The 17,951-nt window shown below is 47.3% G+C and overlaps 1 protein-coding gene across 1 annotated transcript in view; it reads left to right on the top strand.

The window, feature by feature from the left end:
- The window catches only part of Fam186a (family with sequence similarity 186 member A), a 61,381-nt gene extending 43,802 nt beyond the window's left edge, over positions 1-17,579 (top strand). The window contains exons 5-15 of the mRNA XM_050122494.1: positions 4,934-7,506; positions 7,708-7,887; positions 8,104-8,217; positions 8,380-8,994; positions 9,193-9,444; positions 9,592-9,837; positions 9,946-10,880; positions 11,286-12,077; positions 14,780-14,972; positions 16,114-16,269; positions 17,397-17,579. Of these exons, the coding sequence (XP_049978451.1) occupies positions 4,934-7,506; positions 7,708-7,887; positions 8,104-8,217; positions 8,380-8,994; positions 9,193-9,444; positions 9,592-9,837; positions 9,946-10,880; positions 11,286-12,077; positions 14,780-14,972; positions 16,114-16,269; positions 17,397-17,579 (6,239 nt within the window). The remainder of the gene's footprint in view (positions 1-4,933; positions 7,507-7,707; positions 7,888-8,103; positions 8,218-8,379; positions 8,995-9,192; positions 9,445-9,591; positions 9,838-9,945; positions 10,881-11,285; positions 12,078-14,779; positions 14,973-16,113; positions 16,270-17,396) is intronic.
- Positions 17,580-17,951: the final 372 nt, after the last annotated feature.

The following is a 17,951-nucleotide window of genomic DNA, read 5'->3' as shown; positions in this document are numbered from 1 at the left end:
TATTTATTTATTTATTTATTTATTTATTTATTATGTATACAATATTCTGTCTGTGTGTATGTCTGCAGGCCAGAAGAGGGCACCAGACCTCATTACAGATGGTTGTGAGACACCATGTGGTTGCTGGGAATTGAACTCAGAACCTTTGGAAGAGCAGGCAATGCTCTTAACCACTGAGCCATCTCTCCAGCCCAGTATGTGCTTATATTTAAGAAGCCAAAGTTGACGCTAGGTGTGGTTGCTCACACTTGTAATTCAGTATTTGAGGGGTAAAGTCAAGAGGATCCAGAGGCAGTCTTGACTACACAGCAAGTTCAACCTCATCTCAAAGAACCAAAAAGAGAAAGGAAAGGAGAAAGAAACCAACATCGGCACATTATTGTTAGCTAAATTGCTTAATATATTCAGACTTCCTGGTACTCACCGACCTACTGTCCCTTCTTGTTTTGGATATAGCACCGCATTCCCTTCAGGTGTCATATCTGCTTAGCTCCCTCTTTGCTGCCAGAGTTTCTCAGACTTTTCCTTGTGTTCGACGTCCTTAGGAATCTTGAGAAACAATTAGGTAACATTACAAGATGCCACTCAGTGAGTTTGCCCTGAGATGGCTGGGTTGGGATAAAGAGCACACAGTGAAGCTCCGTTTCATTCAGTCAAAAGAGTACTTGCCACACAAGCACCAGGTCCTGAGTGTGGGTCCCCAACAACCACATACAAACTTAGAGTGCAGCCAAGGCCATCTGTAGTCCTAGACTGTAGAGCTGGTGGGTCCTTGGACTGTGCTGGCCAGACAGGGCCACTGATTTTAATGACCTTTGAATTCAGGAGAGACTCTGTTTCAAAAACTAAAGTACAGCTGGGCATGGTGGTGTAGTGATGAGGCGAGCAGGCCTGCTTTTCGTCCTGCCCAGATCCCGCATGGCTAACTTTACACCCAAAATAACAACACATAAATTGTATTCATTTAAACACTGCTTGGCCCATTAGCTCTAGTCTCTTACTGGCTAACTTTCACATCTTGATTAACCCATTTTTATTAATGTGTGTAGCACCATAAGGTGGTGGCTTATCGGGAAGATTCTAACCTATGTCAATCTTGGGCTAGAGCTTCATGGTGACTGCCTGACTCTGCTTTCTTCCTCCCAGCATTCTGTTTGGTCTTCTCCACCTATCTAAATTCTGCCCTATCAAAAGGCCAAGGCAGTTTCTTTATTAACCAATGAAACAACAGATAGAAGACCCTCCTACATCATTTTCCTTTTTTCTGTTTAAATAAAAAAGAAAGGCTTTAACTTTAACATAGTAAAATTACACATAACAAAACTGTTATCAAGCAAGAATTACAGTTACAATATTTATATCTATTTTATCTTTTATCATAACAAAGGAAGACTATAACTATCTATTTATTCTTCAACTCCATCAAAGACTCCAGAAGGATATAATATTACCTAAGCAAGCAAGAAGTAAGCAACTTCCAAAACTCTAGAAATGACAGAGACATCTCACTGTCTGGACAGTCACCCAAAGTTCTTTTGTACTGTTGGGGCATCCATCTTTGGCCTACAGGCCCATAGTATCCAGCAGACATTTCCATGAAGCAGGAAAATTCAAAGACAGTTCAGTCACTTTTTTCTGTGTTCTGCAAAATGTCTCACAGACTCTTTCATGAATCAGGAACCCTGAAAGATCATCTCACCTTTAGGCAAGTTCAGCAGTCCTCTTTCTGTGGGTTCTTTGTGTCCAGTTTATGCATCAGTCCAGGCAAGAGCAGTTTCTTGCCCAAATGACTAACCAACTCCATAAGGAGCCTCTTTGATGCCCATCTTCCTCTTGAAGTAGATTGGTGCTGCCAGGAGCAGACGTGTCTCATTGTCCTGAAAGGCCCTAAGTTATTAAAACATTTAAAATGCCATATTCTGTAGTCTTTGAAAGATAAGAAGAATGCCTATCTAACTGAAATATATCTCTATATATCTAGAAAATCCAACTAACATTATTACAAGCTTGATTATTGATGATTATCCATATTCCAAATATAGGAAACAACCTATATTTCCTAATTATACATTACATTTTTAAATGAACTACACAATCGTAATACCTCAATCAAGAGCAGAAACACATATACATATAACAAAATTGACCTTAACTTTATACCAATAAGGCAAAATTTATACCAATATAAATTATATCTATATCATATCCCCCTTTAAATGTAAAAGAACATTTATAAACAATATCTGGGAATATGAACGTAGTTATTTCTCTCCAAACTTCTTCCTTGTGTATAGGGGCGCTGTTAAGCAGGTCTTTTATGGTGTATCCTGTGTGAAGTAATTTTTTGAGGGTGTTCACAGCAACCTTTCAGGATGGCGTGGTCTGTCATACCATATTGGGATAGAAGCAATCCACAGGGTCTCATCCTCTGTGAAAACAAAAGAAGAACTTTCCCAAAGCATCATAACCTTAGATCCAAATTTTGAAGTCAAGGTATTTTGAAAATATCTTGGATTAGTTCGGCAGCATTTATAAACAAATATCTTTTAGCAGCTGTTGCTCCTTCCTCAGCATTCAAACAATTCAAAGAGAGCATAATAGCATATAGTATCAAGATTTTCTGTGTATTTTCCATTTTTGTGCAGCTTTATTTTAACCTCTATTTCATTTATTTTTACTTTTTGAGACAGGTTCTTTGTATATCTTTGTCCTAGAATAACTGTAGATCATGCTGTCCTTGAACTCACAGAGGTCTGTCCTCTCTGCCTCCTCAGTGCTGGGATTAAAGGTGTATGCTACCAGAACTTGAACTCACAGAGATCTGTCTGTCTCTGCCTCCCAAAAATTGGGATTAAAGGTGTGTGCTACCACACCTTGAAGTCACAGAGGTCAGTCTACCTCTGATCCTTGAAGTCACAGAGGTCAATCTACCTCTGCCTCCCAAGTGTTGGAATTAAAGTTGTGTACCACCACATCCAACTACTCTCTTTTTTTTCTTTTTTAAGAACTTTAACCTTTTTCTTTTCTCTCCCAAGCCAGCATATATTTTTAACACACAGTAAAACATTTAGAGATTTTTTTAAAATCTCTCTTTACTATATATTTCTTTTTTTCTGACTACATGAGTCTTTAAGGAGAGGATGAAAGCCGTGGCTTTGATGACTGGATCCAGCCCATTCTTTAGCTTTCCAGCCTCATGGCAGAGATACCGGCTGTAGCCATTTTTATTGCCACAACTCTATGGTGTTTCAAGGTCCCTGCCAACAAGTAAGCTGCAGCAACAGATGACACTCAGTCAGACTGCCTGCCTGAAAGAGTCAGAGTTTGCCCTGGCAGGATGGCCCAGAAAGCCGGCATTTTAAAACGGTGCAGCTTTTCTCCTGCTACGGCTGAAAACCAAAAAGCATGTGTTCAGCTTTTCATCAACACTATGTAAGTGTTTCGTGGCAGGACCTCTTAAAAGAACTGCAAGGTTTTGCAGCTAAAGCTGAGTCAGGAAGCCTCTCTTAGATGAGAGCACTTGCTTGCCTCTAGCAAGCAGAGCAGACCCGAGAAATTGCTGCTACCAAGAAAACATGCTTTACTACTCTATTCATCCCCAAGCTTTCTCAGGCTTTCTGTGGATTCAGTTATCCATGTCTGGGCGCCATTTGTAGTGATGAGGCTTTTATATATATATTTAAAAAATGCTGCAAGATCCCCGGCAGTAGTAGGCAGAAATGCTGTAGGTCCCAAATGGTGGTAGTGGGCCATGTGGCAGCAGACAGCGGACCCTGGGAGCAGCCAGTCCCAGGCAGAGATGGCTGCCGGTCCCCGAGCAGTGGCTGGTTCCAGGCAGGGAGACACATGGTGGGCGGGCAAGAGACAGAGACATGGATAGACACAACATGCAGAGTGAGGCTGAATATTTATTCAGGAGGTTATGGAGGAGGAAGGGTGAAGGGGGGACAGAGAGAGATAGAGAGAGAGGGAGAAAGAGACAGAGAAGGGGGGAAGCAGAGAAGTGGGGAGAGAGGCAGAAGCGAAGCTGCCTCTCCGAGAGGAAGATGAAAAAGAGAGCGAGCTCAGGCCAGAAGCTGAAGATCAGCCTGCCTCAGCAGATGGGGGAGGGAGTGGGCGTGGCTTGTCTCTTAAAGAGACAGAAAACCATAATTCTGCCCTATCAAAAGGCCAAGGCAGTTTCTTTATTAACCAATGAAACAACAGATAGATAGAAGACCCTCCTACATCATGGTGGCACACAAGGGCATTGGTGGCGCATGCCTTTAATCCAGCACTCTGGAGTTAGAAGCAGGCAGATCTCTGTGAGTTTAAGGCCAGCTAGGTCTACATTCCTAGTTTTAGACCATTCAGGAGACTTTTTGTTTGTTTGTTTGTTTTTGGTTTTGGGTTTTTTTTTTTTTTCGAGACAGGGTTTCTCTGTAGCTTTGGAGCCTGTCCTGGTACTAGCTCTTGTAGACCAGGCTGGCTTCGAACTCACAGAGATCTGCCTGCCTCTGCCTCCCGAGTGCTGAGATTAAAGGCGTGCGCCACCACCGCCCAGCCTTAGACTTTTTTTTTTTAAAGTTATTACTCCTGCTTTCTTTTGGGGGAAGCAATCTTTGGAGGGAAGTCTATATATGCAGCCTATAGGCAAGGCCAGTGCAGTTGCTGCCCTTGTAGGGTGGAGCATCTACTTGCTGCTCTTGTAGGGTGGAGCCTCTACGTGTTGCAGTCTTGTGCACTTGGAGGCTTGTCTCTCTCTCTCAAGTATCGTCACTATCTGGCTTAAGTGAGACCGTGGCTATCTCACCTTTGGCTAGTGACTATAAAATCGAACACATTAAACCTTTCTGATGAGTGTTTGTCCTTCTGTACTCAGGAGCTGAGGTTAAGCGCCTTAGGCACAACAGAAAAGAAGAAATGATGCTGCATTGTTTTGTTTCTCTCCCAGTGACTCGCGGCACTCTCTGGAAAGCTTGGAAGGAACGCGTTGTAAAGCGACCCGCCACAGCCCATGCTTTAAGACCAGATCAGATGATCTGCGACCAATTTGCATTAAACACTAAAGTTTCAGAAATTCAAGACATGTTACAGGAACTCATCAGCAAAGGCATGTTCAGCAAACTGGAAAACAACGCCATCAAATACATCTCAGCAACAATGCTGAATCTCTCCAAAGCCTTGAGTACAGTCAACGAGGAGCTGAAGCTCTTACTCTCCCAAGTTACCAACCTGGTTGGGGATGAAGAAAAGGAAGAAGAGGAAGAAGAAGAAAAAGAAATCCCACGGAAGGCCTTCCAAGAGCTCTGTGAAGAAAATGAAATGCTTCATCAGAGACTTAAAGAGAGTGAGGAAAAGAGCGAGCAACTTATTCGAATCAAAAATTTCCTAGGACGTCAACTATTGTTCCCCTCTGTATCCTTTAGAACGTTGGTTGCGAAAATACCCACAGGCAAAGATATGGAGCCAGAGGAGATTGACAGCCTTTTAAACAAAGAGCTTGAAAATATTATAGATGAGTCCCAGAAGAAAGGGGTCAGAGTCCCCGCAACAAAGTGGGACTCGACTATGGCATACGTAGCCCAAGGTGAAGCGGCTCCAGCTGAAGGTCAGGTTGATTACACCCAGAAAAAGCCGTACTTCCCAGCTCCACAATCAGTCGAGTCCTTGGCTGCAAATCTAGAGGAGGAAAGGATAGTCTTGGATATTGAGACTAGTGAATTTGATCTACAAACACTGGACATGATGCAAAAAGACGAGAAATCCTTTTTAGAAGGCAAACTGAAGAGCCAAGGAGTCCAGAGTGGAACAGGTAGCATGTGGGATCGGCTCAAGGTCAGATCACAATACACAGTTGGAAAAAGCCCAGTACCATCAGAGGCTAAAATAGAACCCACTGTTAGGCCAAAGGAAAAAGAAGTAGAACTGCCCAAGACCATCCAGCCGGAACCCCCCGAGCTGCATAAACCAGAAACCAAAGAGAAAAAGCCTGTGCCGGGGAAGACTGAAGACACGCCGAGCTCCACAAAAGTACATGGTAAATTACAGTCCAGGACCCCTAAACAGACGACAATAAGCCCCGAAGGCAGGGGTAATCTAGAATCATTTCAAAGAGCCATATTGGCTTTCCTAAGAGAGAAAATGAATAATGTAGGAAAGGCTTTTGATCCAAAGAGTATACAGGAAGAGGAGGACGCATTAGGAAAAGCAGAAGTTGAAAAATTAAACACCATAAAGTTAAAAATGGAGGAATACATCCAAAAAGTGACTGAAACTGTGACTAAAACCTTGAGGACATACAAAGATGTGAGAAAGAAACAATTTAGAGATATAGTCATCAAACAAAAGTTAGCCCTCACTACACCACAGCAGCTTCCTAAGCAGATATCCATGGGTTCCAAGGCTGAAATCAGAAACGTTCTCTTAAGTGAGATGACAGACCCCGTGATTAGGAAATTCGTTCAAACACTCTTGGATGAGCTAGAGGGAGAACGGGAGGGCACAACAGCGGGCAGAAGGATGGAGGAAAAGCAAGAGCAACAAAAGCAGGAAGAGGAGGCCTGGAAAGAAGAGCAAAGACTTCAAAGGGAGAGCAAGCAAAAGCAGAGAGGAAGGGAGAGAGCAGAGCAGCTGGAGGAGTGGAGACAAACAACAGAAGGGTCAGAGCAGGAGACCGACAAGGAGAAGCCGAAGGCCGTGAGAGATGCAGAAGACAGCCAGCGGCCTAAAGGGAGCAAGTGGAAACAGCTAACAAAGACTGAATTCCAGGCTAAAGAGTTGTCAAAGATGTTCACCCAGAGTGCAGTGGTGCTAACACCCAGGTGGATGAAAGTCCTGAAACCCCTGACGAGTCAAGTGCAGTTATTCCAAGCGGATCCTGACGCAGTGGAGCACCCCAAGGAGAAGCAGCCCTCCTCTTCCAGGACCCTCCTTGACTTTGCACGGCCCCTCCCAAGGCCTATCCCTGAGTTGGCCCAGATAGCTTCAGTTTCAATGCCACAGGCTCCGAGTGGTTCTCCTAGTCATGAACTCACGGAAAAAGCACATAGCGCTTCTCCCACAGCAGGACAGGAACAAGCACTAGGGTCTCAGCTGACCGTTCCTGGCATCCTGGAGCAGACATCCACTCCAGAGCAAATGCAAACCCCCCAAACAACTGCTGAACAAGTACAGATATCTGGGGCCACAGTTACCCAAAGAACAGTTCTACCCCTCCAGCAGATCCAAGCAAAAGACATTACCCTCACCTCTCCGGAGGTCCTGGATCAGGGGATCACTCTCACTCCTGAGCAGGCCCAGGCCCTGGGCATCACTCTTACCCCTGAGCAAGCCAAGGCCCAGAGGATTCACCTGACCCCTCAACAGGCCCAGACCCTAGGGATCACCCTCACTCCTGAGCAGACCAAGGCCCAGAAGATCAGCCTGACCCCTCAACAGGCCCAGACCCTAGGGATCACCCTCACCCCTTGGCAGGCCCAGGGCCTGGGGCTTATTCTCACTCCTGAGCAGACAAAGGCACAGAGGGTCAGTCTGACCCCTCAACAGGCCCAGGTCCTGGGGGTCTCTCTCACCCCCCAGCAGGTCCAAGCACAAAGGATTAATCTCACCCCTGAACAGGCCCAGGCCCTGGGGCTAGCCCTCACCCCACAGCTGACCCAAGCGCAGGGACACCTTTTAGTCTCTCAGCTGGCGCAAGCAGAACAGATCACCATCACCCTAGAGGAGGCCCAAGCCCTGGGGATTGCTCTCACCCCTCAGCAGGTCAAGGTTCAGGGGATCAGTCTGACCCCTCAGCAAGGCCTGGCTCTAGGGATGACTCTCACCCCTGAGCAGGCCCAAACACAGGGAATTATTCTCACCCCTGAGCAGGCCCAGGCCCTTGGGCTAACTCTCACCCCTGAACAGGTTAAGAACCAGAGGGTCAGTTTGACCACTGAGCAGGCCCAGGCCCTGGGGATAACTCTCACCCCTGAGCAGGCCCAGGCTCTGGGAATTACTCCCACTCCCAAACAAGGCCCACCACAGGAGATTAGCCTCAGTCCCAAGGATGCCCAGGCTCTGGGGCTCACACTTACCCCTCAGCAGGCCCAGATAAACAAGATCTGTCTTACCCCTCAGCAGGCCCAGGCCCTGGGAATTACTCTCACTGTTGAGCAGGCCAGGGCCCAGAGAATCAGTCTAACCCCTGAGCAGGCCCAGGCCCTAGGAATCACTCTCTCCCCTGAGCAGGCCCAGGCCCTGGGGATAGCTGAAGCCTTGGGAGTCACTTTTACCCCTGAGCCAGGCAAGGAGCAAAGGGTCAGCCTGACCCCTGAGCAGACCCAGGCTCTGGGAGTTACTCCCACTCCCATAAAAGGCCCACCACAGGAGATTAGCCTCAGTCCCAAGGATGCCCAGTTCCTGGGGCTTACACTTACCCCTCAGCAGGCCCAGATAAACAAGATCTGTCTTACCCCTCAGCAGGCCCAAGCTCTGGGCATTACTCTTACACCTGAGCAAGCCAACACATTAACGATCAGTCTGACACCTAAGCAGGCCCAGGCTCTAGGGATTACTCTCACTGTTGAGCAGGCCAGGGCCCAGAGAATCAGTCTAACTCCTGAGCAGGCCCAGGCCCTAGGAATCACTCTTTCGCCTGAGCAGGCCCAGGCCCTGGGGATAACTGAAGCCTTGGGAGACACTTTTAAGGAGCAAAGGGTCAGCCTGACTCCTGAGCAGACCCAGGCTCTGGGAATTACTCCCACTCCCAAACAAGGCCCACCACAGGAGATTAGCCTCAGTCCCGAGGATGCCCAGGCTCTGGGGCTCACACTTACCCCTCAGCAGGCCCAGATAAACAAGATCTATCTTACCCCTCAGCAGACCCAAGCTCTGGGCATCACTCTTACACCTGAGCAAGCCAACACATTGACGATCAGTCTGACCCCTCAGCAGGCCCAGGCTCTAGGGATTACTCTCACTGTTGAGCAGGCCAGGGCCCAGAGGATCAGTCTAACTCCTGAGCAGGCCCAGGCCCTAGGAATCACTCTCTCCCCTGAGCAGGCCCAGGCCCTGGGGATAACTGAAGCCTTGGGAGACACTTTTACCCCTGAGCCAGGCAAGGAGCAAAGGGTCAGCCTGACCCCTGAGCAGACCCAGGCTCTGGGAGTTACTCCCACTCCCATAAAAGGCCCACCACAGGAGATTAGCCTCAGTCCCAAGGATGCCCAGTTCCTGGGGCTTACACTTACCCCTCAGCAGGCCCAGATAAACAAGATCTGTCTTACCCCTCAGCAGGCCCAAGCTCTGGGCATTACTCTTACACCTGAGCAAGCCAACACATTAACGATCAGTCTGACACCTAAGCAGGCCCAGGCTCTAGGGATTACTCTCACTGTTGAGCAGGCCAGGGCCCAGAGAATCAGTCTAACTCCTGAGCAGGCCCAGGCCCTAGGAATCACTCTCTCGCCTGAGCAGGCCCAGGCCCTGGGGATAACTGAAGCCTTGGGAGACACTTTTAAGGAGCAAAGGGTCAGCCTGACTCCTGAGCAGACCCAGGCTCTGGGAATTACTCCCACTCCCAAACAAGGCCCACCACAGGAGATTAGCCTCAGTCCCGAGGATGCCCAGGCTCTGGGGCTCACACTTACCCCTCAGCAGGCCCAGATAAACAAGATCTATCTTACCCCTCAGCAGGCCCAAGCTCTGGGCATCACTCTTACACCTGAGCAAGCCAACACATTGACGATCAGTCTGACCCCTCAGCAGGTCCAGGCCTTGGGGATTACTCTCACTGTTGAGCAGGCCAGGGCCCAGAGGATCAGTCTAACTCCTGAGCAGGCTCAGGCCCTAGGAATCACTCTCTTGCCTGAGCAGGCCCAGGCTCTGAGGATTGCTCCTACCCTCCAACAGGCTGAAGCCTTGGTAGTTACTCTGACCCCTGAGCAGGTCCGGGCCCTGGAGATTTTTCCCACCCCTGAGCAGACTCACACCTTGGGGATCTCTCTCAGTCCACAGCAGGCCCAGGACCTGGGAATCACTCTAACCCCTAGGCAAGCCAAGGTACAGAAGATATGTCTGACCCCTGAGCAGGCCCAGGCCCTGGGAATCACTTTCACCCCTGAGCAGGCCAGAGATCGGAGAAGCAGTCTCACCCCTGAGCAGGCCCGGGCCCTGGGGCTCATTCTCTCCCCTGTGCAGGCCAGGGCCCAGAGAATCACTCTTTCTCCTGAGCAGGCTGAAGCCCTGGGGATCACTCTTTCTCCTGAGCAGGCTGAAGCCCTGGGGATCAGTTTCACTTCTTCAGGGTTACAGAAACAGGGCACTCTTCCTCCAAAGAAATTCCGGGGTTTGGATGCTCCGTTAACCCCTAAACAGGCAGCAACATTGAGGGGCCGTCCTACTACAGAGCAGATTCAACCCCTAAAAATTCCTATTATTCCGGAGTCTATCCGGAGACCAAAACCAGCTGTGGCTTCTAAACAGACCCAGACAGTTGGAATCCCACTACACACTCAATGGTCCCAGCAATTTGGAGTTCCACTTCCACAGAGGCAGGGCAAGGCATTGGGAATCACCCTCATACCAGGGCAGCCCCAAGCATTTGAGCAAGTACAGGCGTTGCAACCTCCCCGTACACCCTGGCAGTCCCCGTTGCTGGGCCAACTTGGTCCAGGAGAGACACAAACACTAATGTTCACCATCACGCTTGACAGAGCCCAGGATTTGGGTGTCATTTTTACGCAGGAGCAAACTCAGGCAGCGGCTGTCACCCTTACCTCTGAGCAGGTGGCAGCATTAGAAGATGCGCTCACTGAAGAACTGGCCTGGAAATGGGGGGGGTTAATCATGCCAGAAAAGGCTCAAGGGGCAGCAAACATCATGACTCCTGAGCAAGTACAAGCACCAGGAATCGCTGGGTATCAGCCAGCGTTTCGTATTCCTCTTACCTCGGAAAAGCCTGCTGCATTGGTTCCTTCTCCCGACAGACTACTTCAACAATCGCAGGATTTTTCTCTATCTATTCCATTGCAGAAATTAAGGCAAACCCCACTTCCTCCTAGGACAGGCCTAGGACTGAACATTCTTCCTGACTCTGAGATGCTTGAAGAACCACACATCTCTCCTACCTACAGAAAGATTCTAACAGACAGAGGGCAAGTCACCCCCACACAGCTCCTAACACCAGAAGTCCCTCCTACCCGAAGGCAGCTCCCAAAACCAGAGACTCCTTCCACTCCAGAGCTGCCCTTTGTTCCTTGGCATTTCTTCAAAACTGGAGACACTCAGCCACCTCTAATACCAGAAATCCCCTTCCCCTCCAGAAGGTTGACACCACCTCCCACAGCTGGGGTCCTCCCCACCTCTGGAAAGTTTCCTGGAGGCTCTGCTGTCTACAAGGACCTCCTACTATCCAGACTCTCTCCCTATCAGCCTCCAGCCATCGGCGAACAAATTCCCTACATGCAAGGACAGCAAATGGTCACTGCTGAGCTCTCAATCTCTGGAGGGCCTCAGAGAATTTCTCCCTCTTCAGTCCCTCAGAAATGGTCAGGAGCTGTTCCCCCTCCAAAACCTTTCCCTACAGAGAAGATCCGAATAGCAAAGGTTCCTGGCACTTCAGAAGAAACTGGGATACTCCAAGATTCTTTCGACATGAAACCACTTGGAATGTTCCAGCCTTATGTCACCGGTTCTGGGATACCAGAATCGAAGCTCCCGCACGTTGGTCTAGAGAAGTCTACTGTGTCACCAACGTCTCTCAGCACTCAACTCTCCCAAACATCACAGGCCTTACCTTCTGCAAGGGGCCAGAGACCATGGCTCCCCGCTATAGACAAGCCCTGGATACTAACCCCAGCTTCTGACACCAGGAAAGCCAAGGCCATGGGGTTCCCTCTCCCTGCCCAGCTCCCTGAAGACAGATACTTCGTTGATGTGGAGGCTCAAAGGAAGAACCTGGTTATATTAAATGAGGCTGCACAAACTTCTGGATTCCCTCCCCAGTACCACACAATTGCCAGGAATCTCATAATAGAACTGCTTCATATGAATACAGTTAGGCTGGGGTATCTGTGCCGCAAGTATGTTGCCTATAGGCTGATCCAGCTGGCCAGGTAGGTACAGTTAGTATACATAACCATTTTTTCTGGTATAATCCTGATGTTGAGCAACTTTCTTCACTGCCTAGAATTTTCATGTTTGTCATGCCATGTGTTCTATTTTTTTTTCAAAACAGGGTTTCTCTGTGGTTTTGGAGCCTGTCCTGGAACTAGCTCTGTAGACCAGGCTGGCCTCTAACTCACAGAGATCCGCCTGCCTCTGCCTCCTGAGTGCTGGGATTAAAGGCATGCACCACCACTGCCTGGCTTAGTTTTTTGTTTTTATTTTACATGTATGAGCATTTTGTTTGCAGCATGCATAGGCCTGTGCTCAAAGAGGATGTTGGATCTACTGAAGACAGAGTTATAGTCGGTTGTAAGCTATGATGTGTGCTAGGGACCAAACTTGGGTCCTCTGGAAGAGCAGCAACTGCTCTTAACCACTGAGCCCTCCCTCTAGGCCCATATCATATGCTGTGATCATTAAGGGTCTTCAGGATGGAGGTTTAAGACAATAAAAGGAAGTCAGCAGTGGTGGTACATCCTTGCAATTTTACTGCTTGGGAGCTGGAGGCAGAAGGAGTAGGTATGTTTAGCATTCAGGGCTTAGAGTGTGTGTGTGTGTGTGTGTGTGTGTGTGTGTGTGTGTTGCACAGGGAAGCTAGAGGAGACTGGAAGATTCCAGATGTTGTTCTCTGTCCCCCTACGCCTGTTCTGCATCTCTCCTGGAACCTTCCCATGAGGCTGGCCAGGACAACCTGTTCCCCTGCCAATACTCTACCAATACGACGGGGATTACAGGCATGTGCAGCAGCCTGATCGACCTATTTATTCTGCTTTGGTTTTGAGATAAGGCTCCCCCTGAAGCCCACACTGACCTGAAATTCACTGTGTAGCCCGGATGAGTAGCAGTACAGCCATGGGCCATCAGACGTGGCTCTGCATCACATCTGAAGGGGGAAATTAACACCTTGTGCTACCAAAGCAACTTTATTGTTGGTTCCGTTTTTTTTTTTTTTAATATCAAAAAAGGCCGGGCATGGTAGTCTACACCTGCAGTTACTGTAAAGATTTTGGGTCAGAGGGACTTTGGCAGCAGGTGAGAGCCAGATGCCCTCACTCGCCAGAAGGCAAAGCTGAAGTGAAGAGTTTTATTGAGATAAAGGGGATGGGGAGGGAAGAGAGAAAGAGAAAGAGAGACAGAGACTTAGAGAAGGAGAACCTGGTCTACATAGTGAGTTCCAGGCAAGCCAGGAGAACTTGTCTCACAACCAAACAAAAGTCTTTCTCAGTTTGTTCTCCTTGCACGTTTGGCTCACACTTCTCTACTATGAGATCTGGGTCTCTTTTTTTTCCTTCCTAGTTACTTGGTCACTACTTGTAGAATAATACACCTTTCCTCCCCCCTGAGGGAATTTAAATTTAACTATAAATTCTTTGAGGGTTTTTTGTTTGTTTTTGTTGAGGCAGCGTCTCCCATAGTCCAGAACGACATATACTCACTTGTAGTCTGTGCTGGCCTCAAACTCATGACAGTCCTCCTACTTTGGTGTCCTGAGTGCTGGATAACAGCTACCATGCCCAGCTATCCCTCTCACCTCCCAGTATTTAAAAAATACTTTTAGTAGTTTCTATAATCAATACCAGATAGATAACCCCTTAAATATTTAATGTTACCCTGGTCTGGACGGAAAAAATTTAAACCTAACATTTCTAGACTAACGCCACCCGGGTTTTAAAATTGTTTCTGTTTGGTTTTGTTTTGTTAAGATGACAGGGAAGGGACCCAGGGTTTTGGAAACACTAAGTTAGTGTTGTTGCCATTGCTCTAACAACCCAGCTCTTCTTTTCCTTCAACTTTTATTTAATTCTGTGAGTATGGATGTTTTGCTTACATTTATGTCCTTGTCCCATGTGCATACCTGAGCCATCTCTGCAGCCCCAAAGACTGTCTAATCTTTAAACATCCAGTTTTTGTGTCTTGCATATGAATTGGTTAGTACCCCCAGAACTGTTTAAAAACAGTGATGATAGTGGTCTGAGGCATAGCTCTGTGGTAGAACACGTTTTCAGCATGCGTGCATGTGTGCAGCATGTGTTCATGTGGGCAACATGTGCACAGCATGCGTACATGTGTAGCATGTGTGCATTGTAGCATTGTGCATGTGTTCATGCGTGCAACATGTGTAGCAGGTGTGCGTGTGCTGCATGTGCAGCATGTGTTCGTGTGTGCAACATGTGTGTAGCATGTGTGCAGCATGTGTGCGTGTGTGCAGCATGTGTGCAGCAGGTTGCAGCAGGCATGCAGGTGTGCAGCCGGTTGCAGCAGGTGTGCATGTGCGCAGCATGTGTGAGATAGTGGGTTCCACCCCTACTGAGCACTACAGAATTTGTTTGTTTGTTTGTTTTCCAGACAGGGTTTCTCTGCATAGCCCTGGTTGTCCTGGAGCTTACTCCGTGGAGCAGGCTGGCCTTGAACTCACAGAGGTCAGCCTGCCTCTGCCTCTTGAGCACCCGGATTAAAGGCGTGCACCAACACCAACCACTCAAATTTATTCCTATATAGGAATTAGATAAAGTCCTCGTTTAACAAGTCTCCCACCTGCTCTCATACCTCTTAGGAACTCAAAATGAGATAGGAATGGAACGCAACAGAAGTTAGGTTTGCTCTGGTAGCTTTGGGAACTATATGGATCTAATTCTTGACTTTTTTCAAGAAACAACATAACCAAACGATTAAAAGCCATCCAAAATACTGGGAAAGGATATGAGGCTCAGAACCTGTACATCATGCTGGACAGAATTGATCAATACCAGAAGAGGGTGATGCGGTTCTGGACAGACAAGCAGAAGGAACTAGAACAGAGGCGGAAGCAGTGCCTGTGGTCCATGATGCAGGTATTCAGCCAGGTAACTTTACCTTCTGCTGCTCCTTTCCAGTGTGAGACGAAGAAGTAAAGGTTGTTTTAGTTTGTTTGAGAGACGATCTTTCTCCTGTGCAACTATGGCTGCCTTGGAACCCACTATGTAGATCAGGCTGGCCTCGACTCATAGAGATCCACCTGCCTCTGCCCCCGAGTGCTGGGATTACAGGTGTGTGCCACAACTGCCTGACTCATTAACATTATTAATAGAGGTCAGCCTGGGCTACATAATGAGTTCCAGGTTATCCAAGGTTTCCTAGTAATACCTTGTCTCAAAAAAAAAAAAAAGACAAAATAATTGATTAATTGCGAGCTTTACTCGCTTCTTCGTGTAGGACAGACTTCTGATCATTGCTGGAGTAAAGTAAGATATTTTGAATTTTCCATAACAATTATATTTTAAATATTATAGCTCTGTTAAACAAAGAGCAAAAACACCTCTAATTTGGGTTGGGTAAATATGGTCTTTGTAGGTGGAGTAAGGAAGGTGGGGTGTCAGTAGCAACAGCGACCTGACAGGAGCAAGAGCAGTGCTCCGGACATTTCAGGGGAGGGGCAGGCTCTGAGCAGCGGTTCTCAGCCTGTGGGTGCGACCCCTCGAGCTGTATGCTACATGGGTCACCTTAGACTATCGGCAAATACAGATATGTTCATTATGATTCATAACAGCAGCAAAATTAGAGTTATGAAATAGAAATGAAAATAATTTTATGGTTGGGGTCCCCCCACAACATGAGAAGCTGTACGAAAGGCTGAGAACCTCTAAGCTAGAGTCAGGTGGTGATTGTGGGTGTCAAGGCCTAAGGAAGGAAATGGTAAAGGGAGAGGGCTCTCTCTGGTCAGGGTACGGAAGCAGACAGACAGCAAGTGCAAGCAAGGCCAGGCTGGGCTACATATATAGAATTTCAGACCATGGTCTCAGCTCCCCCGTCCTCCAAAGGGAATCATGGCTGTGGACACGTAGGTCTGCTGCTTGGCTGCTGTCTGGGTTGAAAGCCAAACTTCCTAACATCTCTGGCTTTCCCTGATGCTCCCTTTTACACTTCACTTCCCCCAGAGGCTGAGGCCTGAGAAATGCGCTTTCTTTTCTGTATCTATTAACTTGTTCTTGTTGATTTTGCTTCTAGATCGAAAAGGTGTTTAAACTAAATCTTAGCCAGCCTGTGCCCTTGGTCTCTGGCTTTAAGCAGATACCCGATTTTACCAAAACTCAAAGTCCAGTCTTGGAGTTATTCACTGAAGACAACAAAAAGCCCGACATTTTCAAGACCTTTGGGTATGTAGTATTAAGCTTTCATGGCATGGTATGTAATATTAAACTTTCAGTGATAAGTGGTACACAATGTCTAATTTTTTTTTTATTAAAACTATTTTAGTTTTACCCAAGGGCTCTCCTTTCCCACACTTAGGATGTGGTGCAAGAGTGTGAATGTATTTATTTCCTTAGTGAATTCAGCAAGGTGTATTGTTTTGTCTGTTTTGAGAAGAAACATTGTTTCATTTGTGTAGCCCTGGCTAACCTGGACCTCCTCTGCCTTCTGAGTGCTGGAATAAAGCTATATGCCGTTATGCCTGCTTTAGCAGGGTTTATTTACATATATTTCTACTTAAATATTTGGCATTTAATTTTGAGTTCTTTTTTTAAAAAATAAGCAAGATGGCTTAGGCGATTTGGGTGCTCTCATTGGTCACACCTTTGGGTCTAAACTCTAGGACCTACACAGTGGAAGGAGACAACCAAAGCCACAGAGTTGTCCTGACCACCTCTCCCTCCCTCTGCCCCTCTTTCTCTTATTATAATAAAGGTTTTTTGTTTGTTTGTTTTTGTTTTGTTTTGTTTTGTTTTTGAAGGCTGCTGGACCAGAGGATGGCTTAGCCTTAGGTGTATGCCACAGGTGTCCTCTGATCTCCACGTGCATGCCACGGCTCACATGTTCCCACACACATACAAAATAAATAACATGTAAAAATATGTTTGAAAAGCTGATTTCTCCTAAGGAACAAATTATTTAAAGAATATCTAATAAGCTTTCAAGCACTGACGCGTTTCTTTGTCCTTCCCCTTCCTTCCTTCCTTCCTTCCTTCCTTCCTTCCTTCCTTCCTTCCTTCCTTCCTTTTCTCTTTGTATCTCTCAGTCTGCCTCCTCTGTCTCTTCCCTAAGAAGGCAAAAGCTTTGGAAGGAAAAGTATACTTGGTCTGTGTACTTCAGGAGGCTAACAAGGAAGCTTGAAACAGATGACTAGGTCATAGTGGTGCTTTTCCCTTGTCTCTGTCTGGTGGTACAACTGAGGCTCCCCGGGGCGTGGGAGGGCAGTTCATGGGTGGGGAAGAGAAGACACATGTTTCAACTGGCGGTGGCGATCAGAGGAGCTTCATCCCTTACCTCATGTGCTCTGACTCTCTAGACAGCAGACTCAGGTGGAGTCCATCTGGAATGCTGACCTGTCCACTTCAAGCTATCCGATAATGGAGAAGACATCTTTGAATACGCTCTGGACACAGCTGGGAGGGTACCCGGATATTCCCCGGCTGCTGCAGTTAGATATTCAATGGACCTTCAGAAAAGCTCTTGCTTCCCTTCGGTCACAGTGAGTAAAGGTTTGGCCCCTCTGCTGTCTTTCTAGCTTGACTTTCTCTGTAGCACCAAGGAATACCAAAGTAAGTATTTGGTGAAAGCTTAGTTTAGACTCACAAAATACTCCAAATGGATTCGCCATTGGTCAGTGTTTCTCTACAGACCTAAGAAGTCAGCATTTAATGTCAACCCAACAGTTATACTGGAAGCATAGCAAGGCTGGGGAGGAGTTCAGCTTAGAATTCCGTCCTGAGATTTGTCGCTGCTGGCACCAGGCAAAGCATGGTGGGGGATGCATTTTCCACACCATGATCTAATAACATGACCGTAAATGCAGCTGATGCTATTTGCCTGCTTCTCCAGCTCCTGGGAGGCTGAAGTGGTCAACT

The sequence above is a fragment of the Alexandromys fortis genome, unplaced genomic scaffold (genome assembly GCF_014885135.2).
Source record: "Alexandromys fortis isolate MF-2015 unplaced genomic scaffold, M_Fortis_MF-2015_v1.1 scaffold_216, whole genome shotgun sequence".
In the NCBI taxonomy this organism is placed as follows: domain Eukaryota; kingdom Metazoa; phylum Chordata; class Mammalia; order Rodentia; family Cricetidae; genus Alexandromys; species Alexandromys fortis.
The sequence above is the reverse complement of the archived record's forward strand: the minus strand, read 5'-3'. Positions and strand labels throughout refer to the sequence as shown.